Source organism: Dromiciops gliroides, chromosome 3, assembly GCF_019393635.1.
Source record: "Dromiciops gliroides isolate mDroGli1 chromosome 3, mDroGli1.pri, whole genome shotgun sequence".
In the NCBI taxonomy this organism is placed as follows: Eukaryota; Metazoa; Chordata; class Mammalia; order Microbiotheria; family Microbiotheriidae; genus Dromiciops; species Dromiciops gliroides.
This window is the reverse complement of record NC_057863.1, coordinates 244,383,637-244,411,031: the sequence shown is the minus strand read 5'-3', so window position 1 is coordinate 244,411,031 and position 27,395 is coordinate 244,383,637. Positions and strand designations below refer to the sequence as shown.

At 41.0% G+C, this 27,395-nt stretch overlaps 2 protein-coding genes across 2 annotated transcripts in view; one reads left to right on the top strand and one right to left on the bottom strand.

The window, feature by feature from the left end:
* The window catches only part of CHST7 (carbohydrate sulfotransferase 7), a 56,134-nt gene extending 41,790 nt beyond the window's left edge, over nucleotides 1–14,344 (top strand). The window contains exon 2 of the mRNA XM_043998854.1: nucleotides 14,037–14,344. Within this exon, the coding sequence (XP_043854789.1) occupies nucleotides 14,037–14,094 (58 nt within the window). The 3' untranslated portion in view covers nucleotides 14,095–14,344. The remainder of the gene's footprint in view (nucleotides 1–14,036) is intronic.
* Nucleotides 1–27,395, bottom strand: part of SLC9A7 (solute carrier family 9 member A7) — a 208,406-nt gene that overhangs the window by 15,515 nt on the left and 165,496 nt on the right. The window contains 4 exon segments of the mRNA XM_043998858.1: nucleotides 2,702–2,807; nucleotides 7,509–7,591; nucleotides 18,640–18,703; nucleotides 26,471–26,530. Of these exon segments, the coding sequence (XP_043854793.1) occupies nucleotides 2,702–2,807; nucleotides 7,509–7,591; nucleotides 18,640–18,703; nucleotides 26,471–26,530 (313 nt within the window).

Here is a 27,395-nt window from a genome sequence, read left to right as displayed (position 1 = left end):
TACTTGGTAGCGTTTCAGATATGCATGCCCTTGATAGCTTGGCCTGTTTCATGGGTATTCTTGAAGTGGACCAGGAGATTTGAATTCCTTGACTTGCATGACTTTGTGGGGTTCTCTGGATCAAGAGAGTACTTCACCATTTTAACTGATTACCTAGGAAGGCTCAAGGGAAGAGGAAGCCAGTGATGTTCTTTAGGAACTTATTCTCTCCTAATTAACAATTACTTAATATGTTAAATTTATGTTAATGATTTATTCCTAAAGCACCCTGACTGCTCTGCATAATCTAGTGGTTTACTATTACCTCTCGATCAAATACAAACTCCCCTCTCTGGCTTTCAATACCCTTCACAACCTGACCCCAACCTACCCTTTCAGGTTTATGGTTATCCCTTCTACATCACAGGCCTTAGGGGCAGCGCCCACTCAGAGGTAGGGTCCAGTCATTCTGGGAAATCTGTATAGAATCTTTTGGTCCTCTCTTCATACCAGAGAAGAAGTCTGAATTATGATCATATTAAAGGTTAAAATATTGAGATGACAATACTATACATATATTTTCATGCATTTCTGAGTGTTTAAACTTTTGTGTTGTCTGGGACTTCCACAAAATTCCCCCCAAATTCCCATTTAATTTCTTATATGGCCCTTGATATATTGCAACTGTGATGGGGAGAGTCAAGATGTGGAAGGGATAACTGTATATTTATGATTACCTTTTGCACACTCATCATTTCTGTCCATTTGGCATTCATTCTCGATGTTCCTCACTCATGACACTCCATTTCCTGTTTCCTTCCTTGCCTTTGCCCTGCTTGTTCCCTGGGCTGCCAAGACTGAATTCTTACTTCACTTATGCTTCTCCAAATCATTGGTTTCCTTCAAAGGTTAGTTCAATGCCACTTCCTACAGGAAGGCTTTTATTAATCTCTTTAATTACCTCTATCCCTCCTGTCACCAAATGCCTTCTATTTAGTTTTATATACTTTATATATTTATTTACTATTTAGTTATATATACATATATAATATTTACTATTTAGTTTTATATACTTTATATATTTATTTTGTTTTTGGTGTGTGTATATATATATAAAATATATACACACATATACTTTAGTGTAGATACTTTATTATATCTATATTATATATTATATACTTTAGTATATATACTTTACTATACACTATATCTATATTATATACTATGTATAGTATGCACTGTCTATAGTACACATATTTTACATATTTATTTTGTATATACCTACAGATATGGACACACATACACACACACAAACGTGTCTTTGTATCCGCAATACCTAGCAGAATGCTTGTGATGTGTTGTTGAGCCTTTTCAGTCCTGGCCGACTCTTCCCCATTTGGGATTTTCTTGGCAAAGATACTGGAGTGGTTTGCCACTTCCTTCTCTAGTTCATTTTTCAGATAAGGAAACAAGGCAAATAGGGTTGTGTCTTGCCCAGGGTCACACAGCAAAGTATCTAAGGCCAGATTTGAACTCATGAAGATGAGTCTTCCTGATTCCAAGGCCAGTGCTATACCCACTGGGCCACTTGAGACTTAGTAAGCACTTAAATGCCTGCTAATTGATTGAATGACACTATTACCACTCCCCAGAAATACATCTGCATTTTAATAAAGGCCTTCTGGGGCCAATGCCTTAACCCAAAGTAGTAATAGATACGAGAAACTTTTGGTACTCTGGAGGCCAGAGGAAGATTTTTGGGGGGTTGGGAACAAGGAAGGCTGGTCTTGTAATACCACTGAAATCATACTATGTGACTGCCTATCTAGACATGGTGCTAACTCTAGATTTGACAGACGTATAGAAGAACTCTATTGAATACAACATGGTACGGTGGAAAGAATACTAGAATCAGAGGACTTGAGTTTAAGTCTTGCCTCTGATACAGGCAAGTCATTTAATCTCCTTGGATCTCGGTTTCCTTATCTGTAAGATGAGGGTGTTGGGTTGGATGGTCTCTCCCAGCTATACAGCTATGATATGATAGAGAGCACACTATCACTTTATTGTTCAGTCATTTCAGTTGTGTCCATCTCTTTGTGAGCCCCTTGGGGCTTTTCTTGGTAAAGATACTGGAGTGGTTTGCTTTCTCCAGCCCATTTTACAGATGAGGAAACTAAGGCAAATGGAGTTAAGTGAATTGCCCAGGGCCACAGAGCTAGGAAGTATCTGAGGCCAGATTTGAACTCAGGAACATGAGTTTTCCTGACTCCAGGCCTAGCACTCTACCTACTGTACTGCCTAGTTGCCACGTTATAACTAGAACCTGCTTTAAGGCAGGGAAGAAGAGGGGGGTTGAGGGAAGTGACAATGAGGGGCAGAGAGTACCATAATGGTGCTATAGGGGTCCTGTGAGATAAATGCAAACTTATAAAGGCCTTCATTAGGGGGCAGCTAGGTGGCGCAGTGGACAAAACACGGACCCTGGATTCAAAAGGACCTGAATTCAAATCTGACCCCAGACACTTGATGCTTACTAGCTGTGTGACCCTGGGCAAGTCACTTAACCCTCATTGCTCGCCACCCCCCCCCCAAATAAATAAAGGCCTTCATAGCATTTTAGAGTAATTAATATAAGCTGTATTTAAAGACATACATGAAAGATTTTTTTTTCCTCCCCTGATGAGAGGACAAATGTCTAAACTCACTGTGTTGTACTTACTTCATATACCTGTGGGCTGGTCAGGCATCGAGCTAGCAAGCCACACCACGCTGGGAGGGTTGTAGTTAATGGTGGTCCACTGTGAGTGAGAATAGGCTTCAAGTAACTGTTTGAAAAGAAGAAATCAAGGAAAAAAAATAGACTGGGGCAAACACACACATAAAAACCAAAACTTAGTAAAGATTCTTTTACCTGGCATTTATCAATCCCAGGCCTTTATTACTTACTACTTACCCACTGCACAGCAGTATTATAGCTGATGTTCATTTCAATGACTTTAAAATACTTTCTGAATCAATGAAGGATTAGATTAATTTCAGTCGAATTTTTTTAGATTCTCAGTTAAATCACTAAACAAAAACCATTGCCACACACAGAACATAAAAAGGTTTATATCTATATATCTATACCTACATGAAACTGATTCTCCATTGCATATTGCCTTTTTTCCAGAAACAAAAAGGATGATTTTATTCTTACTTTTAAAAAAAGTTATTATGCCCATCCTTTATCTCGTGTTTATTCTCACCCTTTCTTTGCCTTTTGAACCATCTGCAAACAAGTTTATGGATAAATTCCAATTACTTTTCTTCATTTTACTTTATTTTGCATAAAGACATTTCATACTGCTTTTAAAAAAAAATCTACATGCAATTTTCAAAACTGTCTTGCTTGTCTGTGCTTCCTTCTTTTTAAGAAGAGTTTAGGTGTAAACTATCTTTAACTACATCCGAATTTTTTGAAAATTAGCACTTCACCCATAGCACACACGGGAACCTTCAGGTAACCAGGGCATCTGAAACATCAGAGCACTCCTTTCCCCAGCTGTGATGTGTTAAAATTCACTTTTAAACCAACACACCAGCCTTCAACACTGCAGGCAGGCCATAGAGCAGCAGAAGAAAATTAGAACACTAGAAATGGTGATTTTACTGTCACTGTAGTCTTAGATTAGGTGGCCTCTAAGGTCCCTTTTAGCTGGGATACCTTGTCCCCCAACACCATCCCCCCTCATTTCTGGTTCTCTTGCCAATTGCTAAGTTGTGTGATCTGGGAACAAATCAGTCTTGCCAGTAGATATGTGAAGACATAGCAAAAGTTAGTGTACCTAAGGCAACTTAGTACCTGTTCATTCATAACAATGCACTATTATCCTATGCAGCAATACAACATCAATTCTATTTGGAAGCTACTCAGGTAGCTATTGTAGAATGTTGACAGTTACAAGGGACCTTAGGAAATTATCCAAACCAGGGCTTCTTAAACTTTTCCCACTAGTGATCGATTTTTCCCTGAGGAATTTTTATGCAACCCCAGATCTATAAAACAGGTATACATAACCTTTTACTGTTGCCAAATTTTCCCATAACCCCTACATTCAGTGATGGGACCCCATATGGGGTCGAGACTCACTGTTTAAAGAAGGTCTGATCTAACCCAACTACTCTCAATTTAAAGCTTACTTTAATGTATGCTACTGCTTTGAGTAGTAAAATAAACAGAAACTCAGTTCTCTGCAGCTCTCTAGTCCACTGTATTAGACTATTACAAGTCTCTCTTGTAAGAGATTCTTACTTTTATTTTTCTTTCTTTCTTTCTTTTTTTTTTTTGGTGAGGCAATTGGGGTTAAGTGACTTGCCCAGGGTCACACAGCTAGTAAGTGTCAAGGGTGTGAAGCCGTATTTGAACTCAGGTCCTCCTGAATTCAGGGCCAGTGCTCTATCCACTGTGCCACCTAGCTGCCCCTAAGAGATTCTTACTTTAATTTCAATAGATATCAGGGCAAGGTCTGCATCTGGATTATCTATAAATACTTGGTCACTCATAAAGGACAAGGTCAGAACTATAATACATTAACTGCAATTGAGTGTGTGGAAACTGCAAGATATCTATCCCACTCCCATCAACAATGGGAGTGGTTTTGATAAAAATTTGGGGTTTATCTTTGGATTCCACAATGAAAGAGGTGGAGAATTTGGATAAGATAAATACAAGGGCAATGACTCAAGAATGAGAAAACAGGAGCTGGGGGGGGGGAAGAGAAGGGAGGAAGGGTTATGCCAAGGTAAATAGACAATAGTTTTTGGTTACATGAAAGAATTATTACAATGAAGATAGGTACCTTCTACTTTAATTTGGAGTGGGAAAATAGAAAATGGCCTCGAAATGTTCAAGATGGCATTTCAATTGGACGATAAAGAACTTCTCATTTTGAATAGTTTACTACAGGGACTTTTAGGACATAGCTGGAGATCTTAAGGATCAAATGAACACACGATTGTCTGGAATGGTTTAAAATCATGTTTCAGTAGGAAAAGGGAAGAAATGACATGATTCTATAAGCAACTCTGCCTTTAAATAGTTAAGAAGTCATTTAAAAAATTCTTGTTTATAGAATAATTGACTTAAAGACCCAGAAGGAACATCTTTCACCTTCCCATGAGGCTATTTGATTTAGTTTACTGCCTCAGGCAGGTTATCAGTGAAGCCACTCAAAACACATGATTTTAAAAAAATAACAACAACAACATTTTTAGGGATGAAGGCCCTGTGAGTTCCCCATCTAAGCCTGAAAGCCTACAGTCACACATATAAGTAAAGAAGGCTTCTTTTGTTTTCTTCTGCAGGGCAATGAGGGTTAAGTGACTTGCCTGGGGTCACACAGCTAGTAAGTGTCAAGTGTCTGAGGCTGGATTTGAACTCAGGTCCTCCTGAATCCAGGGCCAGTACTTTAACCACTGCACCACCTAGCTGCCCCTGTAAAGAATGCTTCTTAATGTCTACCTAAACTTTCTTTTCACCACCCCCTTCTCAGCTTCCTTCTGTGATGTCTTCTATGTCTTCTGCCATTAGAATGTAATTCACTTGAGGACAAGTACTGTCTTTCTTTTTGCTTGTATTTATATTTTCAGTATTTAGCACAGTGCCCGGCACATAGTAACCACTACTTTAATAAATGCTTATTGAAGTGTTGTTTAGGGCACTGAAAAGTTAAATGGAGGGCCAAGGATCATGCAGATACCATGTGTTTCAGGTGGGACTTCAACAACATTCTTCCTAATTCCAAGGCGAGCCTGTAGCCACTATATTAAGCTGCTTCTCTTTAGGTCTCTTAGGTGATGTCATACTTTTGATCACAACATCATTATGATTGACAAAGGTTTTTCTTTTCTTCATATTTCCTCTCCTGACTTCACTGAAAACTAAAGATTCACATGCATCATTAGGGGTTTAGGGCTTAACCATCCCTGATATCCAAGGAAGGCTCTCCTCCCTACCAATCTCCTAAAAAAAGGCTGAGTAAGCATTTACTGAGGATGTTATAGAGAGCATTCTTGTTCAGGTACGGGTTCAACTAGATAAACTCTGAAGTCCCTGAGACTCCATCCCCAACTTTTTCAATTTTATTACTTCTATTGAGCACAGAAATTCATCATCATTCACAAGTAACATTTATGATTGGAACCCAGATATTTACATTTTTTTAACTTTTATTTTTGCAGGACAATGGAGATTAAATGACTTGCCCAGGGTCACACAGCTAGTAATTATCAAGTGTCTGAGGCCAAATTTGAACTCAGGTCCTCCTGAATCCAGGGCTGGTGCTTTATCCACTGCACCACCTAGCTGCCCCACAATATTTACATTTTTTTTTTTTTTGCAGGGCAATGAGGGTTAAGTGACTTGCCCAGGGACACACAGCTAGTAAGTGTCAAGTGTCTGAGGCCAGATTTGAACTCAGGTACTCCTGAATCTAGGGCTGGTGCTTTATCCACTACGCCACCTAGCTGCTCCTCGATATTTACATTTTAAAAGGGATAAAAGTGAAGTCCTATACTTGACCTCGAAAATGAAGTGCTTAAGTCCAGGATGGGGAAGACAGGGCTGAGATAAACTGTTATATGAAAAAGACCTGGGTGTTGAACTGGACTGCAAACTCAACTGGAGTCAAGTAAGGCAGCTAAATAGTTCATGGGATTTTAGACTGCATTAGCAAAAAGACACTGTCCAAAATGGGATCTGTCCAGGTCAAATCACTTCAGGGTATCTCCTTTTGGGAAAGATATTGATGAGGTACAGAGTACCCAGAGGAAGGTGACCAGGACAGTAAAGAGAATTGAAATCATGCTATATGAGAACTGGCTCTAGAAGGAAGAATGAGGACTAACGGGTAGACATTGCACGGCAGATTTTTGTCTCGGTGCAGTGGATTGAGCACTGTGCTTGGAATCAGAAAGACCCATCTTCCTGAGTTCAAATCTGGCCTCAGACTCCTAGTATCTGTGTGACCCTGGGCAAGTCATTTAACCCTGTTTGCCTCAGTTTCTCATCTGTAAAATGAGCTGGAGAAGAAAATGGCAAACCAGTCCAGTATCTTTTCCAAGAAAACTCCAAATGTAGTCATGAAGAATAGAATGCAACTGAAAAAAGACTGAAAAACAACAACAAAAAAGCAACCAAAACTGGAACCTGGGAAGTACCAGGTGTTCCCCACCAGCAGCCTTCAAGAAAAAGACTAAAAGACCCCACTGTAATGGGAATGTTACATAATTATTTAGTTTAGGTGGAAACCTCTTAAGTTAGACAAACTCTGAAGTCCCTGCCAACTCAAATTCCATCCTTTAGAGTCTATCCTTAACATGCTTATTCATGACTAAACAAGCATCATCCTTGCCCAAGAGTGACCCTGAACGATCTGCATAGAACATATCTCTAGAAGTATTCATCAGTAGCCATTAGTCCTAGGAGCAAGAAACATTTGAGCATCAGCTTCTTAAGCACAAAGTGATGTTGCTCAAAAGGATACTTGTGGTCAAAGCTATACCACAGCCTGAATATCCAGGCACTCTCTTGCTTTGTCCGGTTTCCTCTCGCAGCATCTGGACCATCCTAGAAACAAGAACAGACAATGCTCAGCTAGTTGTAAATTGGAATGCAGTAAATGGAAGACGAAAACGATTCTCATTTCTTTGTTTAGGGCTCAAAAGCAAGCGTTCCTTAGCTCCAAAGTTTTAAGGATCTAGACTAAGCATTACTGTATCAGGAAGGGCAGAATATTTGACCAAACCCAGAAAGAATACACACCTAGGAAAATATGGATACTTAAAACAATCATACATGTTCAGAAACCCATTACATGTAGTCTACATGCCTAAATATTTTTTTCTTTTGTGTTTCCAAATGTAACTTTTCCCAGCAAGTGCTTGAGATCAGCTTCTACCAGGCAGGAATGATGTTGTCCCCAGAACAGGTAAAATCTCACTTGTGTGGAGGCTGTTACAAAGAAGCACTCTGTAGAACAAAAGTATTTTCATGTGCCCAGCAGATGGCCCATTCAAACAATGCTTTATTGATCCAGTTACACAAATTCCATTCACTGGATGATTAGGGACAACAAGGGGCTCTCTTTGTCCGGTGCCTGCCCAAGAAGTAGCTTTCATGTACTGTAACAGGGGATTTGTTTTCCTGCTAGCCACATTAGATTCATATGTGGGGGATAAGGGTGGGGTGGAACAAGCTGAGCTACTGTGGAACTCCTTACTATTTTGTCCCGCCATCAACTCCCTTCAACTTCCCCTACCCTCTCTCCAACATCCCAGTTACCAAACTAAAGCCATTTTAAAGCGTCTAAAATGTCCTCCCAAACGTGACATTTACAAAGTTCTAAAGACTCCCCCCCCCATCCCCACCCCCTGTCCCATGCAAGCGCAAGAAACCTAAAAATGTTATTGGAACACTTGGTACTGAGAATGGACTTGGATAGGCGATAACTGGAACCACAGACACTTGGTGGGAAGAGGCCCATCTATGGTCTCCATTGGCCGCCCTACTATAAACTTTATAGATGGGATAACTTAGGGTACTACATGTGAGAAATTGGGGCAGCTATGTGGCACAGTGGATAGAATGCCTGACCTGGAGTCAGGAGGACATGAATTCAAATCCAGCCACTTATTAGCTGTGTGACCCTGGGCAAGTCACTTCGCCCTGTTTGTCTCATCTGTAAAATAAGCTGGAGAAGGAAATGGCAAACCACCCCAGTATCTTTGCCAAGAAAACTCCAGGGGCAGCTAGGTGGCACAGTGGATAAAGCACCAGCCCTGGATTCAGGAGTACGTGAGTTCAAATCTGACCTCAGACACTTGACACTTACTAGCTGTGTGACCCTGGGCACTTAACCCCCACTGCCCTGCAAAAAAGAAAAGGAAAAAAAAAAAAGAAAACTCCAAATGTGGTCATGAAGAGTTGGACACAACTAATCGACAAAAACAAACAAATGAAGGAAGGAAGGAAGGAAGGAAGGAAGGAAGGAGGATAAGAACAACAATTATCATCATTACTTCAGGGACAGGCAGCTTTGTGTAATGAATGAGAAACAGTAATATGGTAAAAATGCTGCTCTCCTATGATAGTATTATAAATGTCCATGGGAGAAACAGGCCATGCTCAGTAGTTGTGACCCCAGGAATAGCTATGCTACAGACCTGATTAGAACAACACAGTAATCTATTCATATTTGTTGAAAGGATAAATGGGCGTGTGGAAGGTCTAGACTTCCCAGTGGCCTCTAACAACATTCTGATTTCTTTTTTTTTTTAAAAAAGGCTATTAAAAAGGCCCTAATTAAGGGCTGAGTCACCATAGGATTAGGAGTATGTTTTTGCCATAGTCACAGAACTGGCTGACAGTCAGCATGGGAGAGTAGAGATCTGCCCTTACAGTCCAGAAGATTTGGGGGTCAGGGCCAGTTTCTGACACATCCTGGCTGTGCGACCCTGGGAAAGTCACTTAACCTCTTAATGCTCCACGGGGAACTCTCTGAGATGATAAATTACAGCACAGGTCTGGATGTGTACTGTTATACCAAATTTCCTCATTAAGGGTTTCTGATAAGAATGAAATTAACAACAATGATGACAATAATAATAATAGCTAACTTTTTTTTATGTGTCAGGTATTGTGCTAAGCACTTTATGATTATTTCATTTGATCCTCACAACAATGTTGGGACTACCTCCTAGGTACTATTATATACCCCCATTTTACTGTTGGGGAAACTGAGGCAAACAAAAGTGAATTGCCCAAGGTCACAGTCAGTAAGTATCTGAGGGTAAATTTGAACTCAGGTCTTCCTGACTCCAGGTCCAGTACTCTATTCACTGTACCAGCTACCAAATAACTCTTGTCTCAGTTGCCTCCCCATGAAACTCATTTAGAGTCAGTAAAGAGTGAAGTTAAATTTAAGGCATTTCTCCAAATGGGACAATGTCAACCCTGAGGGTACCCCTGGGACCAGTTTTTAACATGTTTATAAAACATCTGGAACAAAGAGTACCCAGTGAAATCTTTTCAACCTTTGCAGATAACAATAAGCCCATCCAGGGAATTCAATGCCAAACCAAAGGGAATGAAACAGAAAGAACTCAAAGAGTTATATGAGTGAGCAAGAAGAACTTGCAAATGGGGAAGCAGATCATCCATCTATGGGGCAATAATCTGAATTATTCTTATATATGGTGACTGCCCCTTAGCTTTTGGCTCTAGTACTTGATTTAGGCCTTTCCCTAAAGACAATGACACAATATACTGCTGTAGCCAAAAACGCTGGGCACTGTCAGGAGGGGTATTAGAAACTGACAAAACAAAACTCATTTTCGGCCGCTTATGTAAGAGAATGGAACATCTGCACTACAACACCAATTGTAATTCTGTTCTTTTACCTAATGAAACACTTCCTGCCAGTATCAATCTCTAAAGTTACATTTATCTTGTATGTCTCAATTGATGGATCTGTCTCCTCCATTGGAGTATAAGCTTCTGGAGGTCGGAGTCTTGTTTTTTTCATCTCCATCCCTTAGTACACAGTAAGTGCTTGAGAAATGCTCACAAATTAAAGAAAAGTCAGAAAAGTTCAATTAAAACGATTAAACAAATGGGGGAAGCTTCTATATGAGGAAAAACTAAAAAAAGCAAGGACTCCTCAGCATGTGAGGAGGATGTAAGTCTTTCAGAGACCTTTACTGGTTTTGTTGGTATCTGTTCAAGTGATCTCCTGAGATTCTCTTCTACTTTCTCTGTATATAACTCGTTTAGTTAACTACACACTGTCTTTCCCATGAGAATATGATTTCCTTGAGGGTAAGGACTATTTTAGCTCTTTTTAAAATAGCTTTCAGGCTTAGCACATTGCCTGGCACACAAGAAGCACTTAGGAAAACTTTGTTATTGAATGATTATAAAAGAAAATAGACTTGTTCACCAGGTCCCTCCAGATCAAAAAAAGAAGACAGCCCCTGAAGCTTAAAAGTAAATTGAGAATAATTTTTAAAAGCTCCTGTACATAAGAGTACTAATCTTATCAACTTCAAGGAACAAACATTTATTAAGAGCTTTTTGTGTGCCAGGCACAAGGTAGTTTTGTCTACAGATCAGAACAGGTTAGGTTCAAGAGGAATGAAGATCATGTTTTGAATGCTAGGTCAATACATATTAGGAATGTTTTGCGGTGATATTCTAATCCCTAATTCCTGGACATTGATGGAGGTCAACCACACTGTTATCACAAACCATCCTTTAATTAATTAATTAATTAATTAGTGTGTGTGTGTGTGTGTGTGTGTGTTTTAGCCACTAACACAGATAGAACATTAGGATGGTTGGAAAGATATGGGTTTGACCCAGTAAGGTAATCGTTTAGGGCAGTTAGGTGGTTCAGTGGATAGAATGCCTAACCTGGAGTTCAAATCTGACCTCAGAAACTTACTAGCTGCATGTACGACCCATGGCAAATCACTTCAGTGTTTGCCTCAGTTTCCTCATCTGTAAAAATAAACTGGAGAAGTAAATGGCAAACAACTCCAGTGTCTTTTTTTTTTTTAAAGTGAGGCAATTGGGGTTAAGTGACTTGCCCAGGGTCACACGCCTAGTAAGTGTTAAGTGTCTGAGGCCAGATTTGAACTCATGTACTCCTGACTCCAGGGCTGGTGCTCTATCCACTGCACCATCTAGCTGTCCCTCCAGTGTCTTTTTTTTTTTTTTTTTGGTGGAGCAATGAGGGTCAAGTGACTTGCCCAAGGTCACACAGCTAGTAAGTATCAAGTGTCTGAGGTCGGATTTGAACATAGGTCCTCGTGAATCCAAGGCCGGTACTTTATCCACTGTACCACCTAGCTGCCCCCCCCCAGTGTCTTTTCTAAGAAAACCCCAAACGGGGTCACAAAGAGTTAGACATGACTGAAAAGACTGAACAACAACAAACTAGTATGAAAAAGCTGAGGAAACAAGAGTCATAGTGGGTAGGTTATGTCCTTCCTTCTCATTCAAAGGCACTGCCATTCTGATTATAAAGAAGCTTGGTGCCCCACTGTTGCATCTTCTTCTCCATGACAAACTATTTGCTTATTTGGGGATCTTATTTACAATCATTTTATTAAATAAAGGACATCCAATAAAATAATCAATAGTTTATTACTATATTTTAGGGATATCATAACTCGGGGTCAATAGATCCCTAAGGCTTCCCAAGGGGTCCATGGATATTTAAGAGGATCTGTGAACTTGAATGAGCAAAAAAAAGTAATCTTTATTTTCATAAATCTCTGACTAAAACGTAGCATTTCTTTCAATTATGAATTTTTAAAAATATTATTCTGAGAAGGGATTCACTGGCTTAACCAGACTGCTAAAGAAATCCAGTCCATGACACAAAAGAGTTTAAAGATCTTTGCTCTACAAGATTGGGCAATGATTATTAGCCCCTCCTTTTTTCATAGGATGTTTATCAAGCAATTAACTAACATTTATTAAGGGTTTACTTTATAGGCACAGTGCTTGGGATGCAAAAACCAAAATATGTATTTTGGGGTGGAGCTTTATCTCATCCCATGCTCAGTCTGATGTGTATGTGTATAATTTTTTTATACCTTTGCTTTAGAATACAACCTTCATTTCCAAATATATTCATCCCCTCTCCTTTCCAGTGAGATATACTTTGTCCAAAAAAAATTAAAAAGAAAAATAATAAAAAAGAAAAGATCGGAGGGATAGGAAGGAGAAAAAGCAGCCCAACAAAACTAACCAACACTGATGCTTATTTTTAAGGCCACCCCAAATTAGATGTGCTAGGCTCCCTCTCCCCAGCTTTCTAAACCTCTCCACTTCTATTTTGTCAGCTTAAAATCCAGAGCCCACAGTCCCAATTACCTGAGATGGTTCCAAATCAGCTTCTATCACTTATTGGCTTCTAATGGAGTACCATTACTCACTCACTCCCTTGTGAAGAAAAGCTAAGAAAAGCTGTATTTTACAAGAATGGATTTAAATAGGACTCTACTTAGAAGCTATTATGCCATAAATTCGGGGAAAATTACAAGAGCTAAGAGAGCTGGTCTGGGGGCAGAAGACAGAGGAAGAAAAGAATATAGCAGGATAGGGGACAAAAAGAAAATCCAGAGATCAACTGTGCTGCTCCAAAGGAGAGGGGCGGTGACTGCTATGGGACAGGGTGTCAAAGTAGGTGTGGGGAGGAGGAGAGAAAAGGTATAAAAGTTAGTCTCGGGCAGCTAGGTGGCACAGTGGATAAAGCACCAGTCCTGGATTCAGGAGGAACTGAGTTCAAATCCCACCTCAGACACTTGACACTTACTAATTGTGTGACCCTGGGCAAGTCACTTAACCCTCATTTCCCTGTAAAAAATAAATTAATTAATTAAAACGAAAGTTAGGTTAGTTGTCTGTTAACAGAGAAGGGTCTATCATCTCATGCCAACCTCTCTCAGTCCACTGAGGGGCATCTCTTTTTTTGCCACTGGACCCAGATGGCTCTGGAAGAGAGAGTGAGGTTGGTGATCTCGAACGGCCCTCCCTCACTTTTAAATCTGATTCTCTGCAAGTCATGACATCACCTCAGTGTCATGGTCCTCTTCCAGAACCAAGGAAAAACAACAGCTTGTCTGAACATAGTTCTTTTCATGTTGTTTGTCTCATTAGGTTGTGAGCTCTTTGAGAGCAGGGACTGTCTTTTGCCTTTTTTTGTATCACGGGGCATAGTACAATGCTTGGCACATAATAGGTGTTTAAGAAATGTGCACTGACTAAGACCCAGGAAATTGGAGATATGATTCTGTCTCGAAGATAAGAAGGAGGACCTATAGGCCTATCAGGTAAGGCTATCAGTGAAGGAGGAAAAATTTCAGAGAAAGCAGCTCTCTGCTGAGGGACAAAACAGGTTGACCTTCTTTGCCTTGAAGGTCAACCTCACTCTGAACAGTTTAAATATTCTAAAGGATTCTTTCCCTGAGCACTGACTCTGGGTATCTGGTTTCTTCTCCTCCAGGTTGCATCGGACATCCTGCTTCAGGTCAAAAGCCTTTTTGGGGCTAGTCCTGATATGATCCAACTTCGATAAGTTTCCAAGTCTCACCATTTAACTGCTAAAACAAGTTTGCCTCATCAATAAATAAAACTGAAAGGAACTTGGGGAAGGAAATGAATGATGTGTCAAGAGTTGCAGCCAGCATAAATCTCAGATGTGTTAAACATTAAAAATCCACTCCTTACTGGGACAGGGACAACACCCCCATGACAGAGGCAGCTGGGCTCCAGCTGACATTTTTCTTTTAGTTGCAAAGAGGCCTCCCCAAGCCAGTCTAAGGAAACAAAGCAAATTATATATATATATATATATATATATATATATATATATATATATACACACACATATATATATATATATATACTTTTTTTTTTAATGAGTCAGAACTGCTAGGGAGGTGAGGCTTGAATCTTGCTTGCATTATTCTTGTGCTTCTCTCATGGGCAGCCAAATATTCCAGCCAACAGCTCATTTTCTCCTTCCAAATGAGCTAATATTTTTCTTTGGCAGTGACCCTGTTTATAACCTTGGGTTTCTGAAACTTGAGAGGAAAATCCTGTAAGCAGCAAACGATAAATGTTTTCCTCTACATGTATAATTTTTTTTTTAAACAGGAAGAACATAATCAGATACTACATGGCAAAGGGAATTGGCCTTTTTCTATTCAGATGGGAGGCAGCTGTTTGGACTTTCTCTGCCCTCTGCAAGGGCCAGGCCACATAGTCATTGATTCTGTGATTTTAATTACATGTTCAAGGTCGCAGTACTCAGGGATCCTCTCAAACCAGAGAAGTCAATTTGGTCCCGAGCTTTAATCATGCCCATGATCATTGCTCTTCCACTACTAAGAAAAACTAGAACACTGAAAATGGATTGTAAGCAATAGTAAATTGCTTCCTACATGGGAGCACATGACATTTCTAAGAGAAATTGGAAAGGAGTTGAGACTCCCAAGTACAACTTCTCTCTTTACCCCTATACAACCTGTCCTTGCAGAGCTGAGCTTCTGTTGTGGCTCTGTTAGGTGGGCTCCAGCTCTCATGTTCCTTGCTAAAAAATATAGGTGACCAGGGGCAGCTAAGTGCCTCAGTGGATAGAGCACTGGCCTTGGAAACAGGAAGACATAAGTTCAAATCTGGCCTCAGATACTTATTAGCTGTGTGACCCTGAGCAAGTTACTTAACCTCAATTATCTCCCCCCTTCTTCCCCCCCCCCCCAAAAAAAAGAATTTAAAGGAAAAGACATAGGTGACCAGAGGCCTTTGGTTGGTATCTCTGTTCAAGGGGACACTTCCCCTTATAATATCTACAAAAGAAGCTCAGAAGAATTTTCACAATGAAAATCATTAATTACTTTTCGGGCTACTAACCCTGATTTTTGCCTGACCTCAACACATTCCAACATTGGTAGGAAGTGGAAGTGGAATGATATGCTGAACTGTAGGAAACTGGTGACAAGTAGTGACCTGATTAGCCAGGAAAAGCAACAGGGAGATTTTGAAAGTGAAGCTTTGTTCCTAGGAGGGTCTCAATCTGTGTGTGCTGAACAGAACACAAGTTGTAGGAAGCTCCCACCACAGGTCCAACTGCAATGCTGCTTCCTGCACACAGCTGGGGCTTAAATCATCACTGACCTCAAATTTCATCTAATGAAAAAAGTTTCCAGAGCTCCTGGTGCCTGAGAGACAGAATGGGCTCTATTCATTTTAATATTAAAGTTACTCTGTTATATTTTTGTTGTTGTTTGTCCTTTGTTCTCGAAGAAGATCCTGACACTGAGGTGATGTCATGACTTGCAGTAAATTGGATTTAAGTGAGGCAGGGCTCTTCCAGAGCCATTTGGGTCTAGTAGCAAGATATATGTCAGTACGACTGGAGATGGCCCTGGATGTTTTAATGCAACTGGGGTTAAGTGACTTGTCTAGGGTCACACAGCTAGTGTCTGAGTTGAGATTTGAACTCAGGTACTCGTGACTCCAGGGCCAGGGCTCTAACCACTGCACCACTGAGAATCTACTCTCCTCTGAAATGACTCCAATTTTAAGACTGATGACATTCTGCCAGTGATACTTATTAAAAGCCTACTGGATACATCGTGCAGTGAATTCAGCCATATGAACCCCAAAGGAATACATTTATTTTTGTTGTGGGGAAAATAGAGTAGGGGGTTTGGGATAGGGGTAGGTGTTTGGGGTCCTTAGGAGTTCCTCTTTAAAGAATTACATCCTCTTGCACACAAATCCAATAGAATAAGATAATAGTTTACCTAGGGGCTGGGGAAGGGAAACCAAGAGAGAAATCCTTGGACTTCTCATGGGGAGAAGGCATGGCATAGAGCATGACTCTGAGATACCTATCTCCTTGAGCAGGAGACAGGCAGATACTTTTATAGGGGACTGATGGGGGTGATCATCTGACTGGAAAGTTCCCTTATTGAGGGAAGACCATCTCCCACTGGTGGTGGCTGGAGGAGTTGGATGAGGGATGGCTGCGGATCTCTCCGCTTCTCAGGCCACAAAGGCAGAAGCCACACCTAATCTTATCTCCCCAGGGGTGAGGGAGACTGGAATGAAGGGTGGTGGTCCCGGAGCTAACTCAGTCTTGATCTGGTTCCACTTATCTCTTTAGTTGTGTCTGTCCTTTGGTTTAGTTTCTCAAGGAGAAGGTCCTTTGATGTACCCCAGAGAACTTCTGGGGTGCTAGGCCCTAGAACATTTTCCTCTGGTTTAAGGAGATTCGATAATGACATCCCCAAAAAGTGGCAAAGGGGCTGGGCTGTTTTCACTGCTACAGGGCTTTTAGAACAGTGACTCACAGCCCCTGGCTTTTCAGCTGGTCTTAACCAGTCTTCTCAGAAAAACTTTTATCTTTTCCCAAATGGAGACCTTCAAAAGGATCTTTAGCTTTCCTATTTTGCAAAACTTTATGGCTCTTTGGCAAATGTGGGATGAAATTTTTTTCAAGGAAATTATTAGGTCATATGTCTTAAGTGCCCACTATTGCCAGGCACTGTGTTAAGCATCAGGGATACATAGAAAGGCAAAAGAAAACTTCCTTGCAAGGAATTCTTATTTGTAAGATTTCCCTGGAAGACAATTTTTTTGGGGGGGGGCAGGGCAATGAGGGTTAAGTGACTTGCCCTGGGTCACACAGCTAGTAAGTGTCAAGTGTTTGAGGTCGGATTTGAACTCAGTTCCTCCTGAATCCAGGGTTGGTGCTTTATCCACTGCACCCCTGGAAGACAATTTAAGGTTCTTCTATTTTCCCCTCAATTAAATGATCTTTCAGGTGCAGGCCTTTTCTCTCCCTTTTTAAAGCCCTAAATCAGAGCCAAAGGGCAGATTTTCAAAAGAATCTTTGAAAACGAGTTGTCTCAAATCATTTCTTTGGGGTCACAAGTGTCCGATTTCAGCATAATCTCCAAATTCTGGGCCAAGTTTGGGAGGGGGTATGATTCACATACTCCAGATCCCTGCTGAAACTCCCCCTTGAAAAGGCTTCCCTTTGTGCCCAAATGCTCCACATATTTGCTTCATGCTCCCAGGCAGGGGGCCTGGAGCTGACTTAGGAGTCACACATAACCTTCTGTTAGTGAATCAGTGCTCACCATCACAATCTCAATGGGAATGAAACCCACTGGATTCAAGTTGGAAAAGACAATGGTAGAGATTTTAAAAAGAATAAAAATCCCAAGCACTGTATTTTCCAGTTCCATCTGATTTATGAGATGGAGACATTGAAAAGTGTCTAAGGTAATCTCGAATACCTTGAATGCCTTAAGGGGTAATTTTAATGCAAAGGTGGTTCCAGGGGAGGCAGCATTTAAATGAGGGATTCTTAGCCTTTTTTTCATGGACTTCTTTAGAAGTCTGGTGAATTTCTCAGAATGTTTTTTTAAATACATAATTAAAGGAAATGCCAGATTTCAGTTAGAGGTTAATAATAATAATTAGTATTTATATAGCACTTTAAGGTTTAAAAATACTTTTACCAATTTTCTTACATTTTATCCTCACAACAATGCCAGGAGGCAGATGCTATGATTATCCTCATTTTACAGATGAGGAAACTGAGGCAGAGTGAGGCTAAATGACTTGTCCAGGGTCACACAGCTAGCAAGCATCTTAGGCTGGATTTGAAATGAAGTCTTCTTAACTCCAGGTTTAACATTTTTTTTTCTCCTCAACCCATTAGATCCCTGGTTAAGAAACCCCAATTTAAGGTAATTGAACACTGCCCAGTTTTACTGCTAATACATACATATCTGGTTGAAGAGACAAATCCACAGTTAGGAAGCTAAGCCAGATGACCCACTCCAATCTACTGATAATGTCTAAAGTACTCTTCTCTCCCACTCCCACCACTGTGGAAGTATATACTCAACACCACAGTGGGCAGGGAGGGAAAACAATTCAGGAAAACAGGCATAGCTAGTAAATGGATGGTAGAGCAGTCCTTCTAAGGTGAGAAAGAGCAGCTACAAACATCCCATTTGCCTCCTCTCACTTTCTGACAGCTGGCTGTCTCTCTGGGAGGGAAGGAAGAAAAGTCGCTGCTGACTTACCCCCTGTAAGACTTGAAAGCTGTCATTGCTGGGTGGTGGGTCTTGATCTGGATCAACTCCAACTCTGTTGCCATGCCAGGAGGAAAAACATAAGTAGAAAAAACAAAACACAAGATATGTGTTTAGATGGTAGCAAGCACCCCCGGGCTGAATGTAACCAAGGTGTCAATCACCTTCCCAAACCAACCTGAGCAGTTAGCTAAAAGGACAAGAAAGCTTTCATGCAAGAATCATTTGGGGGGGGGCAGAAGGAGAGAGAGAGAGAGAGAGAGAGAGAAAGAGAGAGAGAGAGAGAGAGAGAGAGAGAACACCATTTCCCTTCCTAGAAGGCAGGGTCCTCGTTGCCAGAAGGTTCCTTGTGCAGCATCCATGCTGAGTTGGCACTGCTGACATTCAATAACTCAGATTTGTGTTTGCCTGGCTTCCTCTGACACTTCTAAGGCAGACACTTTTTATTTCCTCGTAGGTGAGTCCCACATAAGGATTTGATTCCTGGTTCAAAGGTTTATCTTTGCTTCTGCTGTCTCCCTACCTCTCTAGTCAGTTTCCCTTCCTGTTTAGATTCACCACATTCTGATGCTGGGACCAGCAAAGGATGATGAGTCTAGTCTAAGATCCCCAGGGAGCCCAGATATGCTGGTATCCACAAAACACATAGGGTGGAAAGATGCACTAAACATAAGTTACCCATTATGCCAAGTCCAGCACAACTGGTGGATGATGGAGTCAAGAATGAAGGCTTCTTAATGACAATGGAACATGACTCAAAAATTAAAATCAATGCCATTTAAAACAACAACAACGATAAACTCCACCTTCCCTAATCACCGGGAAAAGACTGTTATGAGGACAGTCATAGAATCATAGGCTTCCAGATTAAGAGCTGTTAGGGACCTCAGAGGCCATGTAGTTTAACCCCCTCATTTTATAAATCAGGAACCAAAAGGTCAAGTAGCTTGGCTAAGGTCATGCAGCTGAAGCTGAGATTCAAACAGAGGTCCTTTGATTCCACGTTGAGAATTCTTTTCACTGTACCATACCGTTTCCCCTTTTTAACCAATTTCACAGACACAGTGGGGATGATTTCTAAGGATTTTAAAATACCACTTTATCACCTTCCTTACTTGCCCCAAGCCTTTTGCCTTACTTCATTATTTTATTTTATTTTATTTTTGCAGGGCAATGAGGGTTAAGTGACTTGCCCAGGGTCACACAGCTAGTGTCAAGTGTCTGAGGCCGGATTTGAACTCAGGTCCTCCTGAATCCAGGGCCGGTGCTTTATCCACTGCCCCACTTAGCTGCCCTGGCCTTACTTCATTTTGAGGAGGAGAAATATGACAAGGATAATATGAGGCAGTTTTGAGGTAGAGAGGGGCAAGGGACAGAAGTGGGACAATAGCTCCCGAAAGTCCCTTCTCCCCACCCTCCAATTCTTACCAGAAATAGGGAGGGGGAACAGGACGAAAACCCAACTTCAAATGGGAATGTATTGCTGTGGTGGGAAGAGATGGGATGGGAGCTGACATGGGTGAGACTAGGGATCCAGCACCTGGAGTTAACGTGGGTGCTATAGGATCATAGGCATGTAGCGATATTTCTACTATTCCTATCACCCGTGTGATGCCAGACACTTTTGTACTCAGGCAATTTAGGGTGCAGTGGAAGGAGCTGCAAACAAGAGCACAAAAGTTGCAATGCTAGCCCACATACATTTGTTCTTCTGCCCTAGGTTCCAGCCGGCATTAGTTGAATCATTCTGGGGCCAAAGAAATTGGAAAAGGAGCATGTAGAAGACAAAGGGGAGGAACTGCCCCCTCCCTTCTGAAGCAGTGGTTTTTATATATTAAAACCACGAAGGTATCAGATTTCCTAACAATGGACAGACCTTTGTGGATATCCTACAGGTGCCTCAAATCTGATGAACTTCGCGGCAGTGCTTGGAGGTTGTTTTCTATCATAGCTTGTTATCAGAGAGGCTCAGTGTATCTGGACATCAGCCCAGAGTCAGAGATTAAACCCTATCCAAATGTGTGCAGACCAAGTCTTTGGGGAGGAACAGCATAGGGGGCCCTTTAGATGCGTGAGCAATCTGCTCTAGGGGTCACGGAGCTGTCCCGCAGCCGCCGAATTTTGAATTTTGATGGTTTTACCTAGAAACACCTGCTCTACAGAAGTGACTTCAGGGAGGGGAGTACATTCATACTGTCGTTCTCATGTCTATGAAAACTATACTCAGAACCCTTTAATGCAAATTAGAGAGATAGAAATCCTCTGTCCAAATGGACCACAGGCAATTATGAGATGCACAGCTATGGAGCCAATATCAGTCCCCATTCATTGGGAGGCCAAAAGGCACTCTGCTCTGGATTAATTTACTTTGATTCACTCCTAGGCACCAGGTGCAGGGACACAGGAGCAGAGAGCCTGGTTACCCTAGAGAATCGCTCAAATTGCCCACCAGAATGCCAGGTGAATAAGCAAGTCTTGGTCTGACCACAGAGAGGCTATTGTGGAAACAGTAGCGACAGATTATGTGATCTGAAGGGCATGTCTGTTAGTTGCAGTACAGCCAAGAACATTGCCATTCGGATTTGCCAGCAACAATCTCTCTATTCTGCACGGCTTATTTTGGGGGTGGGGCGGGGTGGAGAGTGGGGAGAGGCGGAGGAGAAACTTCCAAACTTCTCAACTTTTACAAGTGATTTTTGTGATCTCAAAGATAAAATGAATTTCATTTTTCAACCCAGTTGAGATGGCAAGCTTATGGATAGGGGAAAAAACCCCTGCCTGAGTGAGCCCTGTACCAGAGGGGGAAAAATATTATCGAATATGGTGAAAGTTGCCAAATACTACCCCCTTCCATTTAGCCCACTTGGGGTTAAGTGACTTGCCCAGGGTCACACAGCTAGTAAGTGTCAAGTGTCTGAGGCTGGATTTGAACTCAGATCCTCCTGACTCCAATCCAGTACTCTATCCATTGTGCCACCTAGCTGCCCCCACTAATCTGTTAATAAAAGTAATAAAACACACAAATACCATCTCTCCCCCTACTCCACTCCTGAATCCTATTAATAGTCAGTTTTGTCTGTTTCTATGCAAGGAGAAGGAGCAAAACCAGACCTCCCTACCCTACCCCCAACCCCTATGGATTTCAAATGCAAATTCTACTTAGAGCAAGGAGTATATCAACAGAATGACAAACCCACTGATAGCAAATCTATGCCAAATTAGGCCCTGCATACCCTCAATAACCCTGTTTTGGGGCAGCTAGGTGGCGCAGTGGATAAAGCACCTTCCCTGGATTCAGGAGGACCTGAGTTCAAATCTGACCTCAGATACTTGACACTTACTAGCTGTGTGACCCTGGGCAAGTCACTTAAACCTCACTGCCCCACAAAAACCAAAAACCAAAACAAAACACAACCCTGTTGCACTCACAGTGAAAACATGGCTCACTGGCTAGTCAACCAAGTCCATCTTTGAAGCAGCTGAAAGCAATATAAGTTATTAATATAGTCAGCATATGTTTCTAGAGCATCAGTTCTAAGCTGAGCATCAGTCTAACCTCCAGTCAAATGAATGCTCTGCCTCTCTACCCAAGGACCTACCTACAAATTCTATGAAGATTCTAAAAAGAGAACACTGATAGGCTTGCAGGATCACAGAATAAGAGCTGGAAGGGGCCTTAGACGTTTATTCTCTCCATTTTAGAGAGGAGGGAACTTAGGCCCAGAGAGTTCAAGGGACTGGCCCATGCAGAATGAGGCAGAATCAGGATTAAAATGATAGCTCACCTGAATCTAAATCTGACTCTCAGGCAGACCTAAGTTCAAATCTAGCCTCAGACATATACTGGTTATGTGACTTGCTAGAAAGTCATTTAACTTTTTTCTGCCTCAGTTTCTTCAACTGTAAAATAGCAATAATAATTTGTGAAGATCAAATGAGATGATGTTCAGATAAAGTGTTTGGAGCACGGTGCCTGGCAAATAGTAGGTGCCTAATAAATGCTTATTTCCTTCCTTTCCTTCCTTCCTTCCTTCTGTCCTTTCTCCCTTGCTCTCTCCCTACCATTTTCTCTCCTTTCCTTTTCATCTCTCCCTTCCTTCCTTCTTTCATCTTCCCCTTCCTTCTTCCCTCCCTTGTTCCCTCCCTCCCTCCCTTCTTCTTTTCTTCCCTCTCTCACTCCCTCCCTCCATTCCTTCCTTCCAAGTCTCTTAGTCAATACAGTAAAACATTGGTTAACTAAAATACTAAAGAACAAGCGTATTCCTCAGTTCATTAGACATTTCAGTGTAATTCAACAATCTTGGTTGTTGAAAGTTTCCATCTCCTTTCCCACCTCAGCAAACTATATCAAACCCAACTTGCTGGGCTCCATGACCAGCAACATAACTGCACATAAACACAGACATGATGTTGAAAAGAGCCTTGTATGGATCTGGAAGGAGGCTTTATACTTGATATACATTTTATTTTCTTAGCATTTTCTTCTCTCCCATGGAAGAATTCAGAGTAAGGGAGAGGGAGGAAATCTAGTTAGTTAGTTGGCTCACATTTCATCAGAATTTGACTACAACCAGCCCCTTCAGGTGCTCACAGTCCATGATTGTCTATACTTTCTCTGGCTCTTCCTGAAACATTATCCTTTCTTGCTCTTTGGCCTTATTTTTCCTCCCATCCCCACTTCCCTGTACCAGACACAAAGTTGCCAAGTCCATATTCCCAAAGCACAGGTCTGACCATGTTACTTACTCTCTTGCTTAAGAAGCCTCCTTCTTGGGGCAGCTAGATTGCGCAGTGGATAAAGCACCAGCCTTGGATTCAGGAGGACCTGAGTTCAAATGTGGCCTCAGACACTTGACACTTACTAGCTGTGTGACCCTGGGCAAGTCACTTAACCCTCATTGCCCCACTTTAAAAAAAAAAAAAGAAGCCTCCTTCTTGCCCATAAGACCCAATCTGAACTCTTCTGTGTGGCTTTTATAAGAGCCTGGTTCTAGCCTCCTCTTTTGCAAGCCAATTGCTTATTGCTCCCCTTCCCACACTCTCTATTCTGGACTAAGTGGCCCTTGCACACAGAATGCCATCCCCCATGCCTAGAATGCCATCCCTTCTTACCTCTGTCTCACAGCATCCCTACAAAGCTTAGTTCAGGTGCTGAGCCCATTCTTAGCTCCTTCACTGCTAATGTCACATTCCCTAGGCCTCTAAAAATCACTTTGCATGTATTTTAGTACCTTATTTTTCTCTGTATGGAATTAGGGAGTGTACCTTTGATTTCCCCCTAAGGGACCTCCTGGCTGAGGAAACCCCCTCTACCAATGTAGGTAGCTTCTCAGCAATTTGTGACCTTAGAGACCAGCCTAGGGCAATGCAAGGTTAAATGACTTGCTTGTGGTTATATACTTAAGGTAGGAGGAGGAACCTGAACCCAGGACTTCCTAGCTTCCAGGCCATCTACCTAACCACTATGTCATGACGTATCTGTGTGTATGCATACATTATTTTACTCACCTAAATTTTAAAGTCCTTGAGGGCAGGGCCTGTTTTGGTTTTGTCTTTTCATCCCTTGTGCCTAGCATCAGTGCTTACTTGGCACATGGTAGACATGTAAAAAACTGTTGAATAAATGTGTGGTTAACCTCTGATGGTGGCCACATACATTTGTCATCCATCTGGCTCCAGAAGCAGCTTAAGCTTTCAACCAGTGTCCAGACCAGGGATGGCCCAAGTCCAACTGGATTTCTTGTAGCCCTGATGCCTTGGACTGCCCTTACTATAAGATGAACTGGGATAAATACTTGGGACCCCTTTGGTGTGGGATAGTTATTCGGGGCGTCAGTGGGGTCAGAGAGGAATTGGGAAAGATTCCAGCAACTGGTTTCAGAACAGACATCTGAAGTTCTTAACTGAACCATGAGTCCATACCATCCTTACCCCACTGAGACAAAGGGAAAGGGTAGGATTTACTCATCCTCCTCTTCATACATACTCCTTTACCAACTTGTTTTTTTCCTTTTAGAGTTCCTTTGGGGTTTACTTATTCCAATTTTATGTATATAAACATTTTGGAGGGATGGAGAGGTTAAGAAAGTAATATAATTCAGCCCCTGTGGCTAAAGCAAACCATCCTCACAGAGTAGGAAGAAAGGTTATTTACCAGGGTGCTGCTTTGATGCTGGGCAATACTAAATACCAAGTATTATATAACATTCCTGGATATTGATATTCTCGAATTTTCTATTTTGTGACATGCTAGTAATGTAACTCTGGAAGAACTGTCCATAGAAAGCATTTACTTGGTTGCCTCCCTGAGTCTGCCATAATGATTTCTTACAGCTAGCAATTCATAATAATCTGAAACTTTACACTCTGAGTTTTATTATTCTGAAACATTCAAGCAAATCTGATATACTAAAGTTAATCTCATCAGAGCACCAGGAAAGAATTCCCCCCTACGGTTCCCCCAACCCCAAATAAACAAATATCTGGTCATTCCTATCTTTATTAGGGGAGAAGATGAATGTAGAAAGGACCTTTATGCTAAAAGAAAAAAACAAAACAAAACAAAAAACAGCTCAAAACTTAAGGAGACTTCAGCTGGAAAAATAATCCACAGGGTAAAAGTGATTTCATTCTTAAACAAAATACCTCAAGACATTTTTACAAACTCCTTTTAACAGTCCTGAAGGTCAGTTTTTCTACTGCTTTAGTATGGAACCTGTAGGCTATCTAGAAAACTTGTTATATGATGGGCATATAAAACGCTGCATTAAAAATTTACTTTTCATTTACTGGGGGTGGAACATATAGGATGATTTCAACAGCTCATTTTTAAAAATATGAAATGTGGAGGTCTGCACGGGCCTCATTTTGTAGAGGATGAACATGGAAGCTTTTATAATATAAATCCACATCCAGAATGCTAATGGTTCCCAAAGTTTAGTTACCTTAAACTTAATATTGCCATGTCCCAAATAGACAGATAACACCCACTTCACCGCTGCCCAGAGGAGAGGTAGTTTAGTAATACCAAAAATAGATGTCAGTCACATTTTGCAGGTGGCAAGAAGGCCCAGAACAGCAAGAAGGCACACATATTAAAAAGGAAGAAGAGAGGCAACATTAAAGACGTCATTGTAATTGCTATAGTATTGACAATTGAGTCATACTTCAGATGGAAACTGATAAACTGAAATGATATGAGAGATCTCTGAGAGTATTAATTTTAGTTACCTGTTTTTGGCTTGTTTGGTGATAAGGGCCAGAGGTTTGTTTTTTGTTTTGTTTTGTTTTTTATTTGTTTGTTTTTAATATGTAGATTCACCAAGGTAGAAAGAAAGGCACCAGACAAAAAATAAAATGCAAACCACAAGACAAAGTTAGTGTTCAGTCAAGATTCAATCCATTTTTGCATCAGTCAATCCCCAGTGAAATGGGAAGGCTTAGTTCAGTTCTCTACTGAGTTAAGAATGATTCTACTGCCTGGTCATTAGAAGATTGTGTTTTTCAGAAAAACAACTGGATTTCTGAGGATGGCTGGAACTCAAGGCAGAGTTCAGTTTCATAAGTCTGACCCATGTATGGCAATGAGGTAACTCTTTTTTCAAGTTGGAGAAAAAAGAGAATTCTGGGATATCTCTTTGGTTCATTTGAAACAAAGGTAAGCATTAGGATTAACAGAACCCTTTTTGCTTTTACTATGACAGAGAGAGGGAGAAAGAGAAAGTAAGGGGGAGGGTTGTGAAAAAAGAAATCTTGTATTAGCAAGACTGGAAAAGCCAAGCCACAAGTTAAATGTTATGATGCAAAAAACTCATCATGTCACCTGAAATACCTCCATCGGGTTTCATTGAGATCTTCTTCTGATGGATCCTGGACACCGACTCTGGTACGGTACAAGAATGGAATGTGAGTGTGATAGGAATAGGGCTATTTGGGTGGGTTACTTGGCAAAATGTCCACACACCCATGGGATTGCAAGTGAGCTCTGGTTTAAGAAAACTAACATAAGAAGAACCATACATACACAAACAGGATGAATTAGGGGGTGATTATTCACTTTGCAAATAGATTTTTAAGCACTGAGCCAGAAGACTTAGAGAAACAAAGCTACATAACAGTGTTAGGATGCCAGATGAAGGTAAATTAGAGACTGAATGGGAAGATATGATTTTATATATTAAAAATAGTCTGATATACAATAAACTTTTCAGGAATGTATCTATTTTATTGTATAAAGTGAGGTACACTACACCAAAAATGCAATGTTCAAAGTGAATTATATAGCACATATGTTTTTAAAGGAAACATGAATATGAACTGGTCTTGCTGTTTAAATAGCACAACACTTATTGAAGGATGCATGTTTATAAAGGTAAAGTCTTCTGCCTATTCTGAAGAAGACAGCTGAATTTCACAGGTTCAAACACTCAATTGCTAGTTAGCACATTTTATTTCTGTGCTTTTCTCCACTCACTCCATGACCCTAAATAGAGAGACTTGGTTTCTTTTCTCCTCCCTTGAGCCATATGGACAAATGGCTGGACTAATAGCACTTAAGAATTTACATGAGCTCATTTACAAACAAACCTGTCAGACAGGTAGTACCAACATTAATATCCCCATTTTGCAGAGAAGAAAACTGAGGTTCTATGAATTTAAGTAACTGGCAAAGGTTACATAGCAAGTAAGTAAGGGAGCTGAACTTAAACCTAATTCTTCTGATTCCATGTTCAGGGCCCTTGCCTTCA